Source organism: Erpetoichthys calabaricus, chromosome 11 (assembly GCF_900747795.2).
Source record: "Erpetoichthys calabaricus chromosome 11, fErpCal1.3, whole genome shotgun sequence".
NCBI classification, from domain to species: Eukaryota; Metazoa; Chordata; class Cladistia; order Polypteriformes; family Polypteridae; genus Erpetoichthys; species Erpetoichthys calabaricus.
In genome coordinates this window covers 15,489,344-15,513,820 of record NC_041404.2, presented here as the reverse complement: position 1 = coordinate 15,513,820, position 24,477 = coordinate 15,489,344, and the positions used below count along the sequence as shown (strand labels likewise).

The window sequence follows — 24,477 nt, the reverse complement described above, 5'->3', positions numbered from 1 at the left end:
ATCTAGTGAGATAAGAATTGTAATTTATAAAGAGATTCTGCAGGAATAACTGATCATCAGTCAAGAGAAGCACTACAGTTTACTCCACTAATCAAACGAACATGAGTTTTTTTTTACCAATTTCTATTTAGACAATGGCTACCAGATGCCTGCAATCTGGAAAATTCACCATAATGCCACATGAATTTTTATATTGGTGTTGAGACCAGCCTACTAGGATATTTTTTTTCAAACTATATGACTTATAGTTTGCTCCGCCAGGAGGCTATTGCTGTGAAGCAGACTTGCCAGTTTGTGCTGACTTCTGCCATGATTTACAAGATTTCCAATGATCAATAAACTATGATTGACATGATATTGATAGTTGGTACTTTGAGTAGTATTGGAGAAACTACAATATGAAGGACCAGTATCTTAAGGACCAGTATCTTAAAAATACCGTGCCTTTCTCGATCCAGTGATGATCTCTTTCTCCTCCTGGCATGATCCAGGTTCTCATTGTTATTATTATATTAATACTAGTAAAACATAAAAATTATTTCCTTACAACCAAAACATACAGCATACTCTGACCATCCACATTTATGAAACTTAAAAAGTGCTTAAATTTAATTCAGTTTGGGTTAATCATATCTGTGACTCTGATTACTGTGAATCTAATTTCCCAGGTGAAAACCAACTCTCATATTTAATTGCAGTGCTTATATGGAACTTTTATTTTTGTCACATGTGAAAATCCTTTTTAATTTGATCACCTCATAGTTCCTATACTATTGCATTTTAGTTAAATTTTATGGATATTTCATAACTTGTGGATTCTTATGTATGAACGTTTTATATGGTTATGTGTTTGTGTATCTGTTCGTTATTTGTAAATTTGCATGAGCATGTTATGTCTGCCTTCATTGAATTACAGAATTAAAACTAATATAAATTAAATTTATCAACAGAGGGAACTTTTGAGTCAATTAGGAGTAGTGGTTACTCATTCAGAATCCATACATGATTGAAGACCATGAATAGATTTACTGGGAGCTTAAGAGCAGTGATAGAAAAATTATATTACGTACTGCGCATAGAGGACACTCTTCATCTAGATGGGACCATAAGAAGATGTTTCGTTATATAATGGGCAGCAGATACAACTGAGGCTAAGGTCCTAGATGACCAGTTGTTGAAGCACTGAGATGTTAACATCCTTGCTTTTTATAAGTGCCTTATTAGTGCAAGTTATAATGTGGTCAATTAAAGTACTACAACATTTTATTTAATATGTTTCCATAGTACAGGTTATTTACATCAGTTTATCAGTTGAAAAAAATGTTGCTAAAAGATAAATCCAACTCGTATTATGTGATATCATCTACTGTTGAATTGTGATCTGTACTTGTAATATTTCGATTGCACTATTCTATTGTATTGAGGATTTGTTCTGTTCTGTGTATTGTATTGCATTTACCCCTTTTTTTGACACCCACTGCATTCCCAACCTACCTTGAAAGGGGTCACTCGTCGAACTTTCTAACTTTCTTTCCCAAGGTTTCTTCCATTTTTTTCTGTACAAGGATTTGGGGGGGGGGGGGTTCCTTGTCTTCTTAGAGAGTCAAGGCTGGGGGGCTGTCAAGAGGCAGGGCCTGTTAAAGCCCATTGCGGCACTTCTTGTGTGATTTTGGGCCATACAAAAATAAATTGTATTGTATTGTATCTAAGTACAAGACATTTGGAACAATGTCTGGCATCATTTAAACTTTATAAGGCGCTATAAGTACAAACAAATAATAACACTTCTAAACATGCTTCAACCCATCTTATTGGTTGATAATCAAAAAACAGCTGGAGGCTGTGCCAACAGCTTCAAGCACAAGTCAAGTGCCAAGCCAGGACAGGGTGCTAGTTTATCACAATGATAAAGTTTAGAATTGTTGGTTAACCTGCCATGTAAGTCTTCGAAATGTAGCAGGAAACAACAGTCAAACCTGGGGAGAATCAGCAGACTCCAGTTAAGCTGTGATGGGCCCAGTCTCCTGGAGATAACCATTGCGCGCTCCAGGCAGATTTATTAAAATGACATTGGTGACAGCTATATATTGCTGTATGAAATTTTTATATATTACTGTATGTCTTCATAACTGATTATGACAGAATTTTATATATTGGCAGAAATACTTAGTTTTAGAAAGATCTAAAGACCTTTATTATGCTAATTTGTGCACCATCCCAGGAACACATTAAGTCTGAACAGTCCAGGCCTTTCCTATATACTTGTTCTTTCTAACAACTGGCACTCAGTCCATCTCATCATCTGCATATAAATTCTCATCAGCTGCTCTTTTCTAAAATTCATCATCCTTATGTTGCTCTCTTATTTAATTACATCTATCAAAGCCCTGGGTGGTGTCACTCAAATGGCTTGTACTCAAGAGCAAAGCATTTCCATGCAATACTGTCTTTTACCTATTGCCTCTGAGGATTTGGTTTTTGAACAGTTTAATTTCCCAGTTCAATACTTACTCAAAATGGAATTAGATGCTTACTAGGCATGTCACTGAGATATTGTTGAATTATATTTTTCCTGGCACAATTAAGAACTCCAGAATATGACAGGAAGGATGATTTAAGATGCACAGTTTATGCAGGCACACATTTTGTGCAAATTAGTTGTAGTGAAGTCTATAAAATAATGAAACATTTGTGGAGTCTCCCTTGACTCCTTTGGCCATTTTTATATTTAGTAGTATCATTTACCAACATTTACATATTTTTACGCTGTATTTATTGTGCTAAATGGAATGGCATGGCATCTAACTGGCACATTTTTCCGTCACTGTCCCTGTTGGACTAATTACCTCCTGACAGGTATGAGTAGCCCAGCAGTGAGCTGTTATCTTCACCCTTCCCACAGCATACCTCGTCATCTCTCTTTACATTGTGGAAAGAATAAAGCCTCTGTTTGCGTGGGCATCGGAATTTTAAGATTATGAAGCAGATGGTAAATGCTGATTAAGCTATAAATGGTTATGTAATAAATTAAACAATAATAATAATAAAACATTTTATTTCAAGGTGCCTTTCTAAACACCCAGGACATCGTACAGATAATAAAATCATAAAACCAACAAAAACTTGCATGTACGCATATACATATACATACAGTCATATGAAAAATTTTGGGAACCCCTCTTAATTCTTTGGATTTTTGTTTATCATTGGCTGAGCTTTCAAAGTAGCAACTTCCTTTTAACATATGACATGCTTTATGGAAACAGTAGTATTTCAGCAGTGACATTAAGTCTATTGGATTAACAGAAAATATGCAATATGCATCATAACTAAATTAGAAAGGTGCATAAATTTGGGCACCCCAACAGAGATATTAAATCAATACTTAGCTGAGACTCCTTTTGCAAATATAACAGTCTCTAGACGCCTCCTATAGCCTTTGCTGAGTGTCTGGATTCTGGATGGAGGTATTTTTGACCATTCTTCCATACAAAATCTCTCCATTTCAGTTAAATTTGATGGCTGCCAAGCATGGTAAATCATCCCATAGATTTTCGATGATATTCAAGTCAGGGGACTATGACGGCCATTCCAGAACATTGTACTTCTCCCTCTGCATGAATGCCTTTGTAGATTTTGAACTGTGATTTGGGTCATTGTCTTGTTGGAATATCCAACCCCTGCGTAACTTCAACCTTGTGACTGATGCTTGAACATTATTCTGAAGAATTTGTTGATATTGGGTTGAATTCATCCGACCCTCGACTTTAACAAGGGCCCAGTCCCTGAACTATCCACACAGCCCCACAGCATGATGGAACCTCCACCAAATTTGACAGTAGGTAGCAGGTGTTTTTCTTGGAATGCCGTGTTCTTCTTCCGCCATGCAAAGCGCTTTTTGTTATGACCAAATAACTCAATTTTTGTCTCATCAGTCCAAAGCACTTTGTTCCAAAATGAATCTGGCTTGTCTAAATGAGCATTTGCATACAACAAGCGACTCTGTTTGTGGCATGAGTGCAGAAAGGGCATCTTTCTCATCACCCTGCCATACAGATGTTCTTTGTGCAAATTGCGCTGAATTGTAGAACGATGTACAGATACACCATCTGCAGCAAGATGTTCTTGCAGGTCTTTGGAGGTGATCTGTGGGTTGTCTGTAACCATTCTCACAATCCTGCGCATATGCCGCTCCTGTATTTTTCTTGACCTGCCAGACCTGCTGGGTTTAACAGCAACTGTGCCTGTGGCCTTCCATTTCCTGATTACATTCCTTACAGTTGAAACTGACAGTTTAAACCTCTGAGATAGCTTTTTGTAGCCTTCCCCTAAACCATAATACTGAACAATCTTTGATTTCAGATCTTTTGAGAGTTGTTTTGAGGATCCCATGCTGTCAGTCTTCAGAGGAGAGTCAAAGGGAAGCACAACTTGCAATTGACCACCTTAAATACCTTTTCTCATGATTGGACACACCTGTCTATGAAGTTCAAGGCTTAACGAGCTAATCCAACCAATTTGGTGTTGCAAGTAATCAGCACTGAGCAGTGACAAGCATTCAAATCAACAAAATTACAAGGGGACCCACATTTTTGCACAGCCAGTTTTTCACATTTGATTTAATTTCATACAACTAAATACTGCTTCACTAAAAATCTTTGTTCGGAAAACACCCCAGTACTTAGATGTTCCTAGGAAATGAAAGACATACCACTGTTATCTTTTTTGTTGAAAGTAGAGTAAATTATTATGCAGGCTGAGAGGGGTTCCCAAACTTTTTCATGTGACTGTAAATAAACAAGTGATACTATGATGAACTGCCCAAGCATTGGAAGAAGTTCAGCATGAAAATTTTCAGAAACAAAACCAAGCAGTAAGAGCCACTTAAACTATGCGTAACAGTGGAGTCGCGCATTGTCCTATGACATTTTTAGTGTTTTATTTACTTAGTACTTCATTTCTTGTTAATGTTACTGCGACAAGGTTGCCATGTCACAGTAAATGAAAAAGAATATTCTGTACTGGCTAAAGTCTGAGAAGCGGGTGAAAAAAGTACTCCCAGTATTAAATTTTATCTCTCTTCATTTACCACGAGTGAAAAAGTCATTTGTGTTATTATATTTGTTTCCATATTTTATAATTGACTTTTTAAAGGCCAGTTTTAAAATGTGCACACATATTATTAATTGATGTTAGCACTGCTCACACATTTGACAGTTCCACAGCACTAACAGCAGACCTTACATGGCCACATAGAGCACAGCTACCTTAGTAGTCTGCAGCAGACAATTCGCTACTCACGTCAAATCTACAATGATAGCAAGCAAGAACGCTACCACAAAATATGTAATATTATATCCATATTATAATGTAATGCTACAAACATCTTTAGTGCACTATAATTTACATAAATAGAATATAAAAATGTTCTTTCTTAGCTGTAGATACCAGGCCTCTTACTTTTATGGGCTGTGTTTCATGACGAGTGAGACTGCTACAGAAAAAATAAAGGCTTTTTGTAGAATGGGTCTGGACAGTTAAACGACTTATTAGACTCTCCAGAGCAATAGAGGACAGGTTAGTGTCTGCTATCAATTAAAAAATAGACCATAAGATTTACATGTTTCTTTCAGATCCCTGCACACTTTACTCTACCCAATACAGATCTTCACTACTTCTTTTCCAGTTCCAGTTATCTCCCCTAATAGGGCGACACCATATTCAATCATTAAAATCAGACCAAGCTTGAAAAGGCAAGATTGATAAGGCAAGATAGGAAGTTAGGAAGTTTTCATATTGATAAGACTGTGAGCTGAAAGCAGATATGGTGTGAAAAAAGGCCATGAGTCAATCAGTAAAAACGAATCTGATACAAAACAGTAGTCTGAAAAGGAAAAAGGAATTGGCCCTGTTTTTGACAGCCCCCCCACCCCATCCTTGACTTTCTAAGAATACAAGAAAAAACTCCCAAAAAATCCCTGTAGGGGAAAAAAATGGAAGAAATCTTGGAAAAGGCAATTCAGAGAGAGACCCATCCTTCCAAGTAGATTGGGTATCCAATGGGTGTCAAAAAATGGGGTAAGTACAATACACAAAACAGAACACAAGTAAGCAGGTTTGCAAGATGGATGGATGGATAGATGGATTTGAAGTAAATGAATGAAACATTGTAGTATTATCCAAAGGTTTGGATGTTTGAAACTGTTCACAGCTATCTTAAGTAGGTGGGTAATAATGACATAATGTATCATGAGGTGACCAGTGATTAGCGTAGCTCCAATAAACAGCATGGCTGTAACCACACAAGGATTAACATGAAATGGCAAGTGACCGCATCAAAGCCAAAAGAGCAAAATGACATTTCTCGAGTAATGATAAATAAAGAATAGTAAAAAAAAAATTAAGTTGAAAAATACTCATACACAATTAAAAACTGACAAGGAATCATAACAAACAGATGAGTTTAGGTGATATGGTCAAAGAAAAACTGCAAGTGGATGTACAGTGTAAGCTATAGAGATTGTATGGTAGCTTCTATGCAGCTCAGATTTGGTCTTTTTCAAGCTGTAATAGATCTAGAAAACAACTTTAAAGGCCTATATGTCTCCTGGAAAGTGTGAGTTGTTGTTAAGATAGAAGGTGGTGTTATGGTGTAAATTAGTCTGTCACAAACTAGGAGTTGCTTTTTATATTTGTCACACATAACCTCATTATTCTTACTCTACACTACATCCATCTCGCTAACCCACCTATCAAGAGCAGTGTCATGGGGCAGCAGGGCACCAGTCTCTACAGTATTGTCCATGTTTATATTACAAACAAATGGACAAAATCAATCCCAACTGCTGAAGAAAATTATATTGACCAACAAGTAAATTATACAGAAAAGCCACCATGTGAATAAAAGTATAAACACATGAGCTTACTAGAGAAGAATACATAGAAAAGCAGATTATAGCCTTGCAAGGTCAGATTTATGCATCAGTGTGACTAGTGCAGTGCTATCTCTTCTGAGTAGCAGATCTTCACACAGGTTACTAGATGTAAAGTATTCAATGACCTGCCTCAACTGCCTGTGTAGAAAGAAGGCGCACTAGCAATGTCCATAGGGTAAGCAAAGTTGAGAATAAGCCAGATACAATGATATTTATCTGGTCCCACTGTGAATATATTTCAAAGTAATAATTGAAAAGGTGGACTTGTGATGACAAGAGTCCTGCTTTCCTTTAAGTATCCAAATGAATAATAATTTGAATGAAATTTTTATTGCACTTAAAGTGCTTATATTAATTTGCTAGAAATGGCTTTCACACCCTAAAAGCTTCATATAATACTTAAGCATGTTCATGAGTAGGTTCCACCATGGTAATTGCCTAGGAATAATTTACTGTATATTTAAATGTTTTACAATAGCACAGCCATGTTGTTACATTTGCTCTGTCATATCAAAGCTAATATTCCTCCAACCCTTACGCAGTTCTCCTTCACCCTTCATACTACTATGGCAAGTGTGTTTAAGGTCATGTAAACCCCCTGTCCATTTTCAACTGCTGTAGTAACAGTATTCTTATGAAGTGTGTAGGCCTTTAAAAATATGTGAATGTATGAAAGGAATTCTTATCTCATGCTATTTCTTGGTTGATTCTTTCACATTAATATTTCACGAAAAAAAGGAACCAGTCATTACAGAAAGTACATTGTTTTTTCAACCCCATTCCCTTCCCTTGTGTTTAGTCAATGTTTCAATAGACTACCCTTGTCCAAAGTGTTACGTATTTTTATCTTTAGTTTTTACAACTGTAATGCTCAAAACAATCATCTGCTTCTCTAACATGTATTCCCAACTCTAGTCCCATATTTATTGTTACACATATAGATTGTATATTTGGCTGACATTTTTTACTCAGTGTGATTTACGAGATCATGATCCCAAAAAAAATATTTATCTCCATTTTTACAGTTGTTGGCCAAATAGGTTAAATAACCTGCTCACAGTCACAGCGTGAGCTGGAGGTGTGAACTGAATCAGCAGTCTGGCGCTTAGGCGCTAGGCCACATGTAACCAGTAAATGTTGCATTGATCCAGTAAAACTCCTGAAGGAGGCGATAAAGGTAAGAGCAATTGTGGGGAGTGACTGAACAGAGTCGGTACCCTGCAGTCTATTATGTAATGACAGATTGGGTTACTTGGATCCATTAGAAATAACACAAAACAGCAGAACATTTTCAAATCTAGTTAATCCAATCCAGGGTCATGGGGAGGGGGTGTTCCCTTCCCAATAAGACCAGTCTAGTCTTATTTAAAAACTTCTTTAAATTGCCCCACTCCTTATTTTTTTTATAAACCAAGAGGTGGAGGCATGTGCAGCCCAAATGAGTAATGGCTGTATTTACATTCTGCCCTACTGAGTTTGTTTCACAGCTAACACTTTTTTTATATATTATGGGCTGTTTTTTTTGCTTGTGAAGCTGGAATTGTTAATGAATTTTCATGTCCCTTTTGGCTTTTTGTTTTAGGAGACCTGCGAATCTATACTTGATTGCACTTTAGAAGAGGTTCTACAGTATGCACCTGCCAGGCCAGCTTCCACTGGTGTTCTGAATGCGAATATAGGTTTCACTTCGCCCCCTGTGGCCAACTGCCCCACATTCGGCCTGGTGATTGATGGGCGAACACTTAGCGTTGTGTTTCAAGGAGAGCTGCAGATGAAATTTCTAGAGCTGGCAAAACATTGTCGCGCTGTACTATGCTGCCGAGCTGCACCCCTACAGAAGAGCCAGATTGTCAAGCTGGTGAGAGACAAACTGAAGGTCATGACGCTGTCAATAGGTAAAGAAACTCCATATTTCTTTTAGCTCTTGTCTAAATTTTTACTATGGTAGGACAGTGGTTAGCACTGCTCACTCACAGCTTTGATAATCTGAATTATATTATCAGATAGGGCATTGTCTGTAGGAGGTTTTCACCTTTCTTCCATGTGTGTATGAGTTTTGTCTGGTACCTTTGTAGTATTAGTAATATTAATATTGTCAGGTTTACAGAGTATTTCCTGCTACATTCCAACAAAGTGTATATTAAATTAAACAGCAACTCAGAACTTGCCTATTATCTATAATCTTAATTGGAGGACAATGTTTTGATATCCAAGAAAAGAAGAATGTAGAGGTTTCCAAGTAAGGTCCATGTCTGACTACTTAAACCCTGTGTGATCGGGGGGGCACCAGAGAGCAGCAACAAGTTGTATCATGGTCAAACATGCAAGTTTTAATTTCACCATATTCTGTGCACATAAGAGTAAAGCTGAACTTGAGCATACTCTGTCACTAGTGTTTGACTGGTGCCCAACGCGGCCAGGATAGGCTCTGGCTGCTAGAAACAGAAAAGGGTTGGAAGGATTGTTAGCAGACCCTTTAGTGAAATAAAGCATGGAGTATTCAGCACCACAGCTAGAGGACATTGAGTTTTAAGAGCACTCCAGCTTCCTCATGACTCTGCTCAGGATAAGTGTGTTTGAAAGTCGACGGATAGATGGAAGTATTGTGTAAGGCTTGGGGAACGGCTGAAGTCAGTATTGTGCATGGTAACATTTTGAATGAGAGTTTAATACACGGTCAGCGGTAATACACTACACTCATTTACCTCCTGTCAGATGACAGACAGTAATATTGTGTCTACAGTGATGAGTATCTTCGTGTACTTACACACAAGTGGAGAATGTGCTTTTGTTCGGAGATATTTATTATGTATGATTGACCTCAGTGCTTAAAGCACTTGGAAATCAGAAACATAAGCAATGTAAAATAAAATGGGGAGTTTTATGAATTTTTTAACAGCATTAAAAGGATAACCAGAGCACTGTAGAGGAATAATCTTTTAGCTCTTTTTTGTCCATTCTCTTTTTAAAATACCCTTAGGTGATGGTGCCAATGATGTTAACATGATCCAAGCAGCTGATATTGGAGTCGGGATCTCTGGTCAGGAAGGAATGCAGGTAGCATTTTTGATTTGTAGTTGCTCATTTTGTGTTTAAGATTCAACTATACACTTTTTACCATTATCCCAACTCAATTTTATCTTTATTAGTTATGTTGCCAACGTGTGTTCAGACAAGTCAGGTTCATATTATTTTAGTAAATTTTGCCTGACACCTTTATCCCAGATCATTTATAACATTAAGATGAATTACAACTGTTAATGGGTGTGTTATACAAATGGATCATGGGAATGTTAAGTGACTTTCTAAGAATCACACAATGAGTCAGTGGTGGCAAATGAACTAGTGACTTTGTGGTTCAGTTTAGATGCCACTACACTATGTTGTCTTGCTAGGCAAAATTGTTGCTCCCCATTTGCAAAAATAAATAAACAGTTCAGCTATGAATGATGCTCCTAATGTGAGAGACAGAAATCTCCATTATGACTGGCTGTGGTTTATATTTTCTGTCGAGGATCAAGGGAAGCGGACACATAAAGTGAACTTAGCAAACCAAAACAATTTGATGGTGTTTGAATGACTGGGGCCATGAGAGCCCTTCCCAGTGAAGTGTGTCAAAAGGCCCAGCCATATATTTGCTCCTACATGTCTTATTGTAACAGTGCACTCCAGACTATCATGGCTATGAGAAGCATAAGGCACCACTGCAGTCTGAAATGTATACCAGACGTTCAATGGGGCAGAAGGATTCAGGAAGATTTTTCTTATTGTGTAGCCTGCAGGCTTTTAATAAATGGATTATGTGTCTGTCTGCTGCTGAGGGTCAGAGACTTTGTAATGCAGCAAACTGAATAATTACCCTGAATGATCTGAGTGCTGGCTTCAGCAACTCAGGTGAAAATTCAGAATATGACACTGACCTTTCATGCCTGTCATATTAGGGCAAATACATGTTGAATGAGACCAGAATCATTTTTTCCTGTCTTTTTTTTCTATTATGAAGTTCAATAAAGCAGCTCTTTTCTAAATTGTGCTTGAATGGTTCAGGCCTGAAGACATTTCCTGTATACATTACAGTTACTGAATTTGACTAATATTAGGATGAAAATTCCTTAACACATATAGAATGATAATACTTATAAAAGCATTATGAAAATTAAAAGTAGAATGAATGACATAGGAGGCGAGTCTTGGAGTATTAGAATTCCAGCTTTGTCGCCTGTGTCTGCCTGTGCAGTTTACATGTTCTGCCCATGTCTCGTGGGTCTTTCTCCTGGTGTTGCAGTTTCCTTCCCATATTCCAAAGATGTTCATAATAGCCTACCAACATCCCCAAATTAACCCCACTTAAAGAATACTCAAACCAAAAATTACATTTTTTATTATTACACGATTTTATTCAACTTGCCCTTTCTTTTTGTCTGGGTCAAATTTTGCAATCAATTTTTTACCCACTTTTACCAAACCAATTTACTTCAAACTTTGCATGCATGCTGATCTCCACTGACAATGCAATATTTCATCAGTTTTCACCCAGGATCTGTACGTTAAATTTAAATTTCTTATCTCCTTATATTACACTTTTACCGATTGCACATATACTGTATATAGTGCTTTTAGCCAACACATACAGTATATATATGAGTTAGTGGTATTGTTCAAGTGGTTAGCGTGTTGGGCTTTCAATCAAACAGTTAAAGGTTCAAGTCCAAGGTAGACAAATCAATTTTTAAAAAATCATTTTGATTAATTGATATTGAAGAAATGAGAAATGAACATGAATGAATGTTTCATTTCACTTTAAGATTGTAGGTTTGATTCCACTCTATCACTAATGTCATTTCTATCAAATCATCTTCCCACCCAAGTCAAGGTTTTTGTAACGTGCCGAGGACTGCATGGCATTAGGGTGGCTAAAAAAATATATTAAAAAAAAATATTTTTAAGTGACACGATTTTATTTTATGCATAGGTTCCTTAAATGTTTCCAAAAAATAACTCTTACAATAATTTCTCCAATTATTACCATTATCCTACATACCGTATATACTCACGTTTAAGTTATCCCACAGATAAGTCGGGGCTTGATTTTACCATATAATTTCTGGTATTTAATAATGTCGGTCAGATAAGTTGAATGCAGAAAACTCACGATATTGATCCAAGAGATTATGATATGTTAACGCCGACCTGAGAGAGAACCATGGAGCACATTGCCTTTTTTTCTATGTATTGTGCTTTCGTGACCACACGGTAATACCCAAACTATTCCGAAGCAACATTTGCACCCTCATACACCTTTATCGTAAGAGCATTACCTCATCTACGATGGAGCGTTTGATCAGAAGAAAATATGAAGCTGGTTTTATATTAAAGTCGTTGAAGTGGCGAAAGAAATTGGTAACTGTGCTGCTGCAACAAAATTCGATTTGTCTGAGAAACTGATGCGAGATTGGAGGTAGCAAGAAAATGTTAAAAAAAATGTAAGTGTCACATTTTTGAATGGGCATATATGTTGGAGTTTTATTTTATAATCGATTTTTCGGATTTCAAGCCCCGAATTATACGCTAGTATATATGGTACTTTAATCAACTTTTATATGATGTGTCATTTTCTTTCCATAGTTAAGCTGGTTAGAAATTTCACTTTAATGAATCTATGCATTTTAATTGAATTAAATTAATTCTTTTATGAGTGCCTCATGATTTTATTTTAAGTCACATATGACCAATAAAATCTTAGTATAAGAAAAAAATTTCTTTAGTGCATTTTTGAATAAAATCATGTCACTTAAAAAAAATTCTTTATATATTTTATATATGTTATTTACTCCATGCGGTTTGTAGAGAAATGTTTTTAATCTCATTTTTTCACACAGAACTGATATAACTAAATTTCTGATAGAACAGAAGTCTATAGTGACCAACATTGGAGATCCACAAACAACAGCAAAATGTCCATGAACAAATCTCACGATACTTGTGCTGCATAATCTACAGATGAAATCATCCAGTTGTATGCTTACAACACCCCAAATACATGTATTTTTTCTAAAATATTATTAAATAAGTCACTTCTCACAATGCCCCAAACAAATAGATTTTTACTAGAATATTGATCAATAATTCATTTTCAGAAAATGCTCTTGTGAACAAAAATAGAACATACTCAAACATTAATGACCATTTAAATTGTAGACCTGTCACCCATCGTTATATTTATATTCATATTGACAACTGGTGTACCTCAGGACTATGTAGAGGCAGTCTGTGAAACTGCACTGGTGAACTGACCTTCTTCTTTTTGAAGAATCTCAGATATGCACAAATCAGAGGCATATTCTCTTCTTGAAACTGTTTTCACTCACTTTTTTCTTTTACTTTTCATCTTCAGTTGTCCATGTCTTTCAGTGAACTTTGCACTGTCAGTATCACCTGAACTGTTATATTAGACAATGTTGGTGTTCAATTAAAGTCCTCAGGCACATATGAGCACATTGTGTGCTAGTTAATGGTGTCAGACTGATGCGCCATTAAGTGCTGCTTCCTACTTTGTTACTGATGTTGTTGGAGTAGGTTCTAACAGTCCCTTTAATTAGTTAGGTATAATTTGAAAAGGGTAGATGAACAATAAGATATCATTTTTTGATTATATTTATCTAAAATAAATAAGGCATTTTATGGAATATAAAATAACTAAAGATTTATTTTTCTAGAGTTACTACTGTACATTATTAAATATGCAGATGGCTGATCTTCAAATATTATTTTACCAAACATGTTTTACTTCCTGCTCAATAGGAAATGGTGAGCTAGGTGAAAAGGAAATGCTGGGCAAAGAACTGCAGTTATTTATTTCTAGACGCAGTAGTCTAAAATAAGAAAACATTTATTAGCTTAAAAGTTATTGGGCAAATTATTTTTGTGGTTCAATTTTTAGAAATTCATGGCCATTTTTTAATATCCCAAGTGGTTTTATTTGCATAATGCATTTTAGTTTCATATTTTAGTTATACAGAAGGACCAATAGGTGCACCAGTCTGAAGGGAGAAACAGAGCCTGACCAAGTGTTGAGAAGATGTGCTTTGTTAGTAGGGGTGATCACCTTTAAAGTGTGGCATGAAACTGCTTCATGAGTGAAAGACCTGCAGCTCCAGAGAGTCTCTCAAGCCACTAGGGTGGTCTTGAATTGTCACAGCCCATGTCACTTCTCCCGGAGTCAGTTTCTAAGTCAGTTATCCATCAGCAGCAGCAGATATCGATCTACTGGTGCTTGGCCCATTTGCGATTCATATGAAATGTACAAAGCATATCCTGTGCTGCTAAGAGCTAATACTACAAGGCATTGCGCACGATTGCTTTTTCATGATTCCATTCCCAAGGTGTGTATAACAATTTCACACATTTTTGAGAAAAGCTGTTAGAAGAAAATCTGTTTCTTCAGTCAGAAGGAACGTATCACACTGTCTTGGCTATTATGGAGCCAGATTTGCCCTCATTGATTAATGCACCTCAAAGACTTCAGTCTAGAAGACAGTGTAATGACCCAAGGCACAGAGCAGCAGCACAAAATAAAGTGGGGAGTGGGTAGAGCCAGCAGTGAACTCTCACAAGGTAGATACAGTTAATCTAGGGATAGCAAAAACAGCCTTAAAATGCTGCCCTCCTAATTTGTTTGCCGTTCCCTTTCATGTGAATCTCTCATTTGCTGCTAGAATGAACTGAACAAGCAATTATCAGACATCTGCAAATTACCAAGAATCATGAGGTCAGATTTAAGTGACCTGCACATCACTCACAGAAGACGACTCTGGCTTGCCTGCCTTCTCTAAGTTAAAACCAGTATGGCAGGTCTGGAATGGTTAAGGCATTTGCTCTGAATTTTATTGCAGAGGGAACTGCTATCATTAGTAGGAGCCCCACACGACTGCCTCAGGCCTTTTGAGCTTAGCTCCCTGACACCTAGAAGATACTATATATAGTGAAACTGGCTCATTTCATACAAGCCACTCGACTGGGGGTTAGCACGAGAGGCAATAGCAGGCTCAGTGAAAGCAGCAGACAGAACCCAAGTGTCATTTTTTGACAAGAAGGCTGTTGGCTTTGATCAGAGCTGGGGTTTGGAGTTTTATATGAGGAGATATTTTGACCCTCACCGTATCACATAAACTGCATGTGCTCCCAATGTGTGAATGCTTTTGGGAGGGATGTCAGATTTTTTGGTGGTTTTCATTTTCTCCCCATTAGTAAAATGCATTTTCTCACTTCAGAATGAGGTATTTAATTAGTCTTCTAATCTCCATATGTCAGTGATTGAAAAATACTTTGGTTTGTATTTTTTAATAACGTTTGTAAAAATATTCTCACCTGCTGCTCTGCATATAGCTGTTTCCTGCCTGGCAGAATAGGCTCCTGAATTAGATTATGAGAGTCTGAGAATGAATGAATTATCCTTTAACAGGTGCTCAAGCAGGACAGCATTATGCAAGGTATAAATATATTGACTGCTTAGTAACTCCTTATAGCACTCTCTGCTAAAAAAAGAATGGATATGTCACAATTTTGGAATGTCATGTTTCTGCTTATTTCTGGGTTCCAGGCAGTAATGGCCAGCGACTTTGCAATTTCACGGTTTGAGTACTTAAAGAAGCTACTTCTTGTTCATGGACACTGGTGCTATACTCGTCTGGCCAAAATGATCATCTACTTCTTCTATAAAAATGTGGTAAGTGTTTCAGATATTAATGATTGTGACCAATTTCATTTTTTGTGCAATTCGGTTTATTAAGCATGAATAAGAATTAGCAGTTGAGTTAATGGCGTATGTACCTCTGAAGATCAACAGCCAAAAAACTATTTGAGGATTTAGAAAACTGGACAATCCAGAGTGACATGCATAGTCCTGAGGCTTGTATCGTATGTATTTGGGCCTGGCATGTTTACCACCAGTAGATGACATACTACTTCAGTTCAGTATGGACACTCCTTCTCCAGCCTCTGAATAACAGTGTTCTGAATGCAGGTATTAGCCTTCTAATGAAGTCCCAATATGAACTGTTTGTCACCTCCTGAAGCCAAGTGATCTTCAGAGTGGATTTAGGTCTTTACCATTTAAAGCTCTGGTGAGACCACTGATGATTGTGAGATTTGTATACATTCCTGAAGCCTTTTAAACCCAAATTCATCTTCCTGTGCCCTGTGCAACTTCCAGTGCTGTGCTCTTATGTAGAAGTAGACCAGATAACAGCCTAGACCTGCAAACATCTCAAGGCCTATCAGAAGCAGCCTGTCTGTATTTGCCTAACGTTTTTATTTTAGATGTGGCATAAGTAATAAACAGCTAGACATCCTCACACAGGGTTTATGATACTGGTTACTTTTTATCTTGTGCCCAATGCCACTGGTACAGGCAAACATTTCTCTAGTAGGGTTTCATAATGAATAGATGTTTTCTGCAACCATTTTACAGATGAACAGCAAATGTCCAACTGACATTTTTTTTTCATTTAAGGCATATGTGAATCTCCTTTTCTGGTACCAGTTCTTCTGTGGTTTCAGTGGAGAATCCATGATTGACTACTGGATGATGATATTCTTCAATCTTTTCTTCACTTCTGTGCCCCCCATTGTTTTTGGTATTTTGGATAAAGACATTTCTGCTGAGATGCTGCTTGATTTACCACAACTCTATAAAAGTGGACAGAATTCAGAGGTAAGAAAAACTTCAAAGGTTATTCTTCCAATATTCTTTGGTGTTCTTCCAGTTTCTTTCTTAAGTCTGATATTTATTGAGCCAATTGTGTGCAGCATCTGATAAGGCTTCACTTCACTTTCAGTCTGCTTTTCCTACTGGGGTTAAAGTGATAACTTGCCAAGCAGGACAGATCGGACCACCCTGTTCTCATTATTTTTTTTTTTTTTCCCAAATTCCTCGTCATGAATTCCCAAGCACTCCCTGGCCAGTCAGGAGATGTAATCAGTTAAGTGTGTCCTGGATCTTCTCCTGAGGCCTCGCCAGGAGGCTTGCGCCATATACACTCCCTTTAAAAGAATCCTGGGGACCTCCTAACTGCATGATCATATAATCTCAACTGGCTTCTCCAGTGATGCACAGGTTCTATTCCTAGGACTTCCATATTGCTGAGCTCACAGAGGATGAGCCCAGCAACTCTGTGCAAGAGCCTTATTTTCAGCTGTTGTACTCTCAGAATTCTGGGGGTTATGTTAAGTAGTGGTTCCAGACTGGCTCTGTGGGACTGTGAGTGGGATTTGTGTCTGGTGCCCTGTCTAGGGCTGTTTTCTTCCTTGTATTGCAGACAGGGTGGACTTCATCTCCTCACAACCCTAAAATGGATAAAGAAAACTTGAGGATATATTTTATGGTATGACAACTTTAATGGTGATTAGTACCATACAGTATGAAGTTATATGCCTACCAATGGACAGGCATCCAATGCAGATGTCCCTGACTCACGTCCAGTACTGAAGGGAAGGGCTGATTCCCCACAACCCTGTGGTTATTGAAACAGTTTAAAAAAGTGAATGCATCAATGTGTTTCGATGAAGATTCTCCTGAAGGAAGTGGACACTGGGACTCCTAACTTCAGTGATTAATCACACTAAGCTCACTGTAGAATAACACATTAAGACTTAAACCTCAAGGTCTTCATGCCTCCTATTGCTTCTGCTCATCATGCACTCAGCATAGATAGACTCATGTAATGGAAATTAAATCATACATTTCAAATGAGTTCTGCTGCTAAGAAACAGCCAAAAGTGTCAGTGTTTAGCAAGACATCTGTAAAACAATTAAATGTCCAGTGCAAGTAACAGCCTTTTAACACTGCACTTCATTTATAGCATCCATGTGTTTGTTTTTTGTTGTTTCACGCATGGTTTCATAGTAGACATTTGTTGCTTTTGTTAGCAAAGTGGCACAATGAATAGCATTGCTCCCCCAGGGGTCACTGTGTTTGAGGGGTCTGCACATCCTCTCCCTGCCAATGTGGTTTTTCTCTGGATATTTTTCCCTCCTATATTCTTCTACATGTGTGTGAAAGTGTCCTGTGATACACTGTCACCTTGTCCAGAATGTGCTGCTGGGAAAGGCTTCAGCTTCCTGTGACCATGAACGGGATTAAGCAGGTTTGAAAATGTATATCCAGTGAGCATGTGCATATTTAGAGTGTTGGCAGCACAGTGGCCATGGGTACATCCCATCCAGAGCTGGTTATTACCTTGTGCCTGATGTTGCAGTGCTCCTGCTGCCCCGACTTAAACAAAGTGGGTACAGAAAATGAATGAATGGCTGTCTAGTATGATGAATGGTGTTTCCACGATGATGACCTAAATGATTATTTGATCTTCCTTGCAGGGTTACAAATGGAGTACATTCTGGATCGCTATGTTGGATGCCTTCTACCAAAGCCTTGTATGCTTTTTTGTTCCTTACTTTGTAAGTACGGCTTCTGTTTCAAAGAAAATAAAGAAGGAGTCTTCAAAACAGTGCAGCAGTTACAGTTCCTTTACCTTCTAAATTTATTGAGAATAGTTAGCATTTTAGCTAAATGGATCTGAGTTTGATTCCCTGTCCAGTTACTGTCTGTTTATAGTTGTTCTTTTAGAATTTGTGGGGTTCTCCGAGTCCTTTGGATATTATTCTGTACATGTTACTGTCAAAGTGAAGGCATCCTTTGATAAATTGGCTCTCCATTGACCATTATTTCCCACCTTGCACCCAATGCTTACAAAACACTTTGTTGAGCTAAAAATGGATTGATTGTTGAAGGGGTTTAGTATGTGTACTTTCATGCTGGGTGCCCCAAAGGTTTCACCCCTTGCATGACTCTCCCAAAGATGCTCAGAGACTGGAGGAACCGAATAGAATACGTCAATAACCCACATCAGGGAAAGAGACAATTAGCAAGAAAGAACAATGGCAAAGGGGCCCACCCAGCTGGGAGCCCCCTCGCTGTCATCAAACCTCAAATGTTAGCTTTCCATACATTTAAAAGTTTCATAGGCTTCTCATAAAAGCAGCCGCTCGCAGATGTGTCCTATTTTAGTCAGCACACCTTGAAAAACATCTTTAATATAACAAACAGCTCAAAATTCACTAAACGTGTCACTTACAGACATTTCCTGGCCATTATGTTATTAAGGTGTTTTTCTAGGTGATCAATTGGGTGAGAAAATAACATTAAACAACTCCAACGTAAATTATACCTATTATTACATACACTATGAAAATTGAGAACCGTTTCTTGTTCAATCTAAGCTCCTTCTCAAGCTTGCAGCGAAGTCTCCTGAACATTTCAAGGCCGCTGAAAATGGAGAGCAGCAGTTACCGTGGATGCTTGGAACTCAGCAAAAAGGAGGCATTTTGTCTTTTTAAAGGCATTTGGCAAATTTTACATACAGTATAATATGTTGAAGTGACATTACTAATGTTTGAAATATTTACACACATGTACATGTGATTCTCCATACGAGCTCACACACACCCACAGTATTGCATATTTCTAAATACAGGTCTTATAAAACCTTATAATATTTTGTAGTGCACCCCCTGCTTCTAGCTTGTGCGGAGGGTGCCACCAGATTTACATAGCAAGGAAGCCCCGACGCTTTTAAAATGAGGGACGGATCGAATCAGGCCAACACCTAAGCTCTACCGTATTTCCACACTGTACTTCCACCCGAATATTAACAACACCCAGGAATGCTGCTGCGGATGATGTTGATTGGAAAATGGCACAATCAAAAAGTCCCACCACATCCTTCTCTTCCGGTTTTATTGACACAGCCCCTCTGTATCAGTGCAAACCTGTTTAACAATTTACAAACAGAAATCAGTGCAACCAGTGTTGTCATCGACATTTAACAACCACTCAACAGGACGTACTTGCATACAAATAAAACCCCCGTGTGGCCCTGCTACAATTTTACTGTATACATGTACTGTATGTAAATCTATCTCTCTATCGTAAAACAAGCAGAACAAGACATGAAGAACACTTGGGGTCCCAGTGCAGGAATTCCTGCTTATATATATATATATATATATATATATATATATATATATATATATATATATATATATATATATATATATATATATATATATATAATATATCTACATATATGCTACACTGTATGTATATGTTATATTTATATAACTAACATAACATTGTCTCAGCTTTATTTGCATTACTATTTTGACTATACATTTTAGTAATAAAGTAATGTGTTGTGCCTGTATGCTTTGTTTTTCTTAAATCTGTTTAAATGTTTTCTTTTGCAGACCTACAAAGACTCTGATATTGATGTATTTTCATTTGGGACACCAATTAACACAGTGGCATTTTTTACCATCCTTTTACACCTGGCAATCGAGATTAAAACTTGGGTAGTTATTTTATTTAAATTCCTTTCCATGTCCTCAGTAAGGCAAGAATATTTTTACTTTGTGATGCTATGTATGTGAATGAAATGATGAACATATGTAGAAATGGTACTTTCTCAACAATAACTTGTCACATTGAGGGAAAAACAAAAAATGAAACAATGAGCTGTTAACTTGAAGGTTCAGGCTCATTTTCAGCTCCCATTCAGTTTTGGAGTAATCTTGATTGATCCTCATTTTCTCTCGCTGTCATCCTGTCTCATGGTTCTTGCCTTGCACTGCATGTTATCAAAAAAAAAGCTACAAAAAATGAGTGGATGGATGGATGAATGCTTTTAAAGATGGTGGCATTGCTGCCTCACTGCTCCCTGTATGTGCAGAGTTCACGAAGGGTCTCTTCAGAGTAGTGGTGTACTGGGGTCCTGCCCCGGTTTGGTCCTTGCCTTGTATTCTGTATTTCTGGGCTCAATTTTTTTTTTTTGGTACTCAACTTTGTGATACATTCTGATTTAACTTTTTAACAGGGGGCCTCCAAGCTTTATATAGCTAAGGGCTTCCCCAAGTCTAAATCCAGCACTGTTTAAGGTCAAACAGATAGCATTTTGTCCAGCTCTTTAACCATTAAACCAGTTTAAGACAGAAGACAGCTTCTTCCCTTCTTCTACACGTTACTCTGAATGCCTATAAGCCAGTAAGGGCAAGATTTCCCATCTCCTCCTCTCCCACAATTTGCTTGTAGAAGAAGCTTTACCTTTTAATGTCTGTTATTTTATGTGTGCCATGTTAAGTCATTTTTACAGTTAAGGATTGAAATGTATATTGAAGTGGCTAGTACTGATGCAGTGAGCTCCACTATTTGAACTTCCACAAGCTTTTACCTTTACCTTTATAATACTTTTTTTAAACAATAAATAAATAAATCTCTCCATTATATAAAATAATCCTGTGACGAGACCAGACTTTTTCAAGAGATTTTTTCAAATCCTGCGAGACTTTGACCATGAGATTTTTTCAAGTCACATCCTATTCTCAACCATATTCAATCATGCCCACGGTACTCTCATCTCTCATTCGTGTGAATGCTTTTGAAAGACAAAGTTCAAAGCACTCTCAGCTCTTAGAAATTTTAATGTTTTCCTCACTTGTAGTTCCCAGTTAAAGAAAACGTATTATGTCCAAATCTTACAGAAAAACAGAAAAAATGAGTACACGGGCAATCCTAGCACAGAGAAACGATGAAGTCAAATGAATTAACACCAAAAATGTTGATCGGTTACATGGCAGATTGGTTAAATGCGTATCAATAGGCTATGCTGAAAGAGTTGGTGGTGATCGTGCGGAACATGAAAACATCAACTTACAATATCCCGAAGAATATTTACAACCATTAAGTTCCACTGCACGAATTACTGTAGAAAGAAGAATGTATCCAAGAAAGATAATACAGTACATCTTCAGGGGATAACATTAGACAACAAAGGAGATCTTGATATACCATTCATATTAAAACGTTAACAGTTTCCCATTAGAAAAGCTTTTCGAAAGACAATTAACAAAACTCAGAGCCAAACATTCGAAAAAGTCATTTTAATAGAGAGAAAGAAATGAAATTCAGTCACGGGCAGTTATATTGTGCATTGTCACGATGAAAGTCCAAATACAGAATCAAAATTCAATGCGATATTGACGAAACTTTAATTAAAAAAATTGTTTTAACTGAAGTTTTACAGTAAAAGTGTAAGTTTAAAAAGTATTTGCGTGTTAATTTCAAAGCCAAACAGAACAAAAACGTTTAACTCTTAACGCAACATGAAACATAATTTACTTTCAAATTTTTACATTTTACTATTTTTTACTATGGTTAATTACTCACTGTAATGTAAAATAGTTAGTTCTATTATGCTTATGTAACAATTCCCATGAAAATAAAAATCTGTTTAAATTGTACATCCGCATTCCCATATGTGAGCGGCAGAACTATAAAGAACCAAGCACATAGCACAGGCCCGGGGGTTGGTGAGTGAAGCGAGCAGAAATAAATAAATAAATAAATAAATAATGGAAATGACATGGATTACAGTAGAACAACAAAACCATTTTCAAGAAAGAAACCCTTAATGGCCTCTACTTCTAGGCTCCTACCCCATTTGAAATAGCAACATAAATCCTGTAACCCAGAGTGATATACAATAAGAAAAAATAAATTACAGAATGATGGATGCTGTGAGTTTTGGGTAGTCAAAGGGTGACCATCTTTCAACAACCACAGCCACTCTCGGGTTCTTTGGAGAGCCATAATGAGTTAAAGTACAGCAATGTCGAGTTCTGGTTACTTCCATGAACTGTTAGTTTGGCAGGCAAGGAACCCAAATAAAACAATTTTCTCTGATATGTAGATATTTTAAGAAAGCAATTATTTAGAGTGTTGCTTTCTAAAGTGCCTATGGGTACAACATATGCAATCAAGTGATTTGTGGTTGAATAAGGCTTCCTGAATTGGACTGTTAGTCTCTTTATTCATGATTTTATAGAAGGATACCATGTCAGTCACGATTAAACTGCTGACTCATTGGGGTAAGGGTGTAAATTAAAAAAAACAAACTGTTCTGCTTGGGAAAACTTGACTTGATGATTTATTGAAATTTAGTGGTCAATGGCTGCTAGAGTGGTCTCCTGGGGACCACCGCGACTCTCCCCACCAAATCAATGTCTAGTCTGACACAGAGATGTCCAGGAGAAGATCTACCAGTTGTTAGAGCAGAGCAGCTCATGAATTTGCTGGAGTTTCTTGGACAACTTGCATAAAGTCAGAAAGCCGCAGCCTGCGTCTTCTTGGTTAATCAGCCCTCGTCCCCTGAGGGCCTTCAAAAGATGTCAGCTCACTTTGAAGTGGGGCCCTGCCTTGTGTTCTGCTTTATCAAGCTAACTCTGCTGTAGAGGATGTGAATAAGTTGTGCACATTACTGTTTGTAATGATAAAATATGAATTTGACTTTATTCCAAAGAAAGGTTGTTTGGTTATGATTTTGTTCATGCATAAAAGCAGCCTGGGTAATAAATGATTAATTGAGAAGTCATTAGTTTTCCCTTTCTTGATGCTGATGCCGTTCCCGCTCCGGATGAATTCACATTGCTCTAGGATTTGAATGCAAATGTCTGGCCTGCATTGTTGATTAATTCTCAGTTTTAGGCACTGTGGCAGAGATACAGCAGCACAGGAATTAATTGCACTTGAAATATGAAATTAGCATTTTCACACAGAGAGTAATCTGACTTAGCTTTGGAGTCTTCCTGTGCAATATTACAGCCTGCCTTGAGAAGATGACCACAGAAACATTAACTCACATCAATTCGTCCACTGCCTAGCTCGTGCCTTATGACATGCCAGCACCCTCCCTAGTACGTCCTCAGATAATAAAGAGATGTGGCAGTAGTGCTGAGTGCCATGCCATGCCACTTGGCCCCATTGTAGCTTATGCATTTCCATCATGCAGCACAGCACGGTCAGGCCTCCAGCCTGGAAAACATCCTAATTATTGTTCTCTGTTGCTGATCCTTTTCAATCCCCAAACAAATATTTCAGGTTCTTTTTTCTTTGAATAAATAATGCAAATACATTTTATTGAGGTTTAATTGTTTTCTTGTGCACTTGAAATGTTACATCTGTCAAGCATCATAGACAGCAGTATCTGTATGACAAGACATATACACCATTGATGTTAAAATAAATGCTTAGTATCTTTTCTTGTCTTTTCAGACTTTGGTGCACTGGGCCACAATGGCAGGAAGCATTCTGTTCTACTTTGTGGTATCTCTTGTCTATTGTGCCACCTGTGTCACCTGCAATGCACCTTCAAATCCTTACTTCATCATGGAACTACAAATGGCAGATCCTGTTTTCTACCTGGTTTGCTTAATTACTCCTGTCATTGCACTTCTACCAAGGTAAGGAAAGCACAAGTGACCCCACTGTGGACCCCCACTGTTCTGTGTACAGCTTTGCTCTAGCAGATTGATTTGAAATGCAGGCCAGTGAACAGCCTGAATGAACGCATATTATTTTAAAAGTTGATCATGGTAGCTAGAAGTAAATCTGAGCTACATGGTGGCGCAGCAGTTAGTGCTGCTGCCTCACAG

General features: G+C 37.5%; 1 protein-coding gene across 2 annotated transcripts in view; it reads left to right on the top strand.

Annotated features, from left to right (window-relative positions):
- atp10b (ATPase phospholipid transporting 10B) overlaps positions 1-24,477 on the top strand; it is a 137,056-nt gene that overhangs the window by 109,129 nt on the left and 3,450 nt on the right. For both annotated transcript variants that reach the window (XM_028812737.2, XM_028812738.2), the window contains 7 exons: positions 8,518-8,830; positions 9,916-9,992; positions 15,535-15,660; positions 16,447-16,647; positions 18,310-18,390; positions 20,239-20,343; positions 24,098-24,285. In XM_028812737.2, coding sequence (XP_028668570.2) covers positions 8,518-8,830; positions 9,916-9,992; positions 15,535-15,660; positions 16,447-16,647; positions 18,310-18,390; positions 20,239-20,343; positions 24,098-24,285 — 1,091 coding nt within the window. The remainder of the gene's footprint in view (positions 1-8,517; positions 8,831-9,915; positions 9,993-15,534; positions 15,661-16,446; positions 16,648-18,309; positions 18,391-20,238; positions 20,344-24,097; positions 24,286-24,477) is intronic.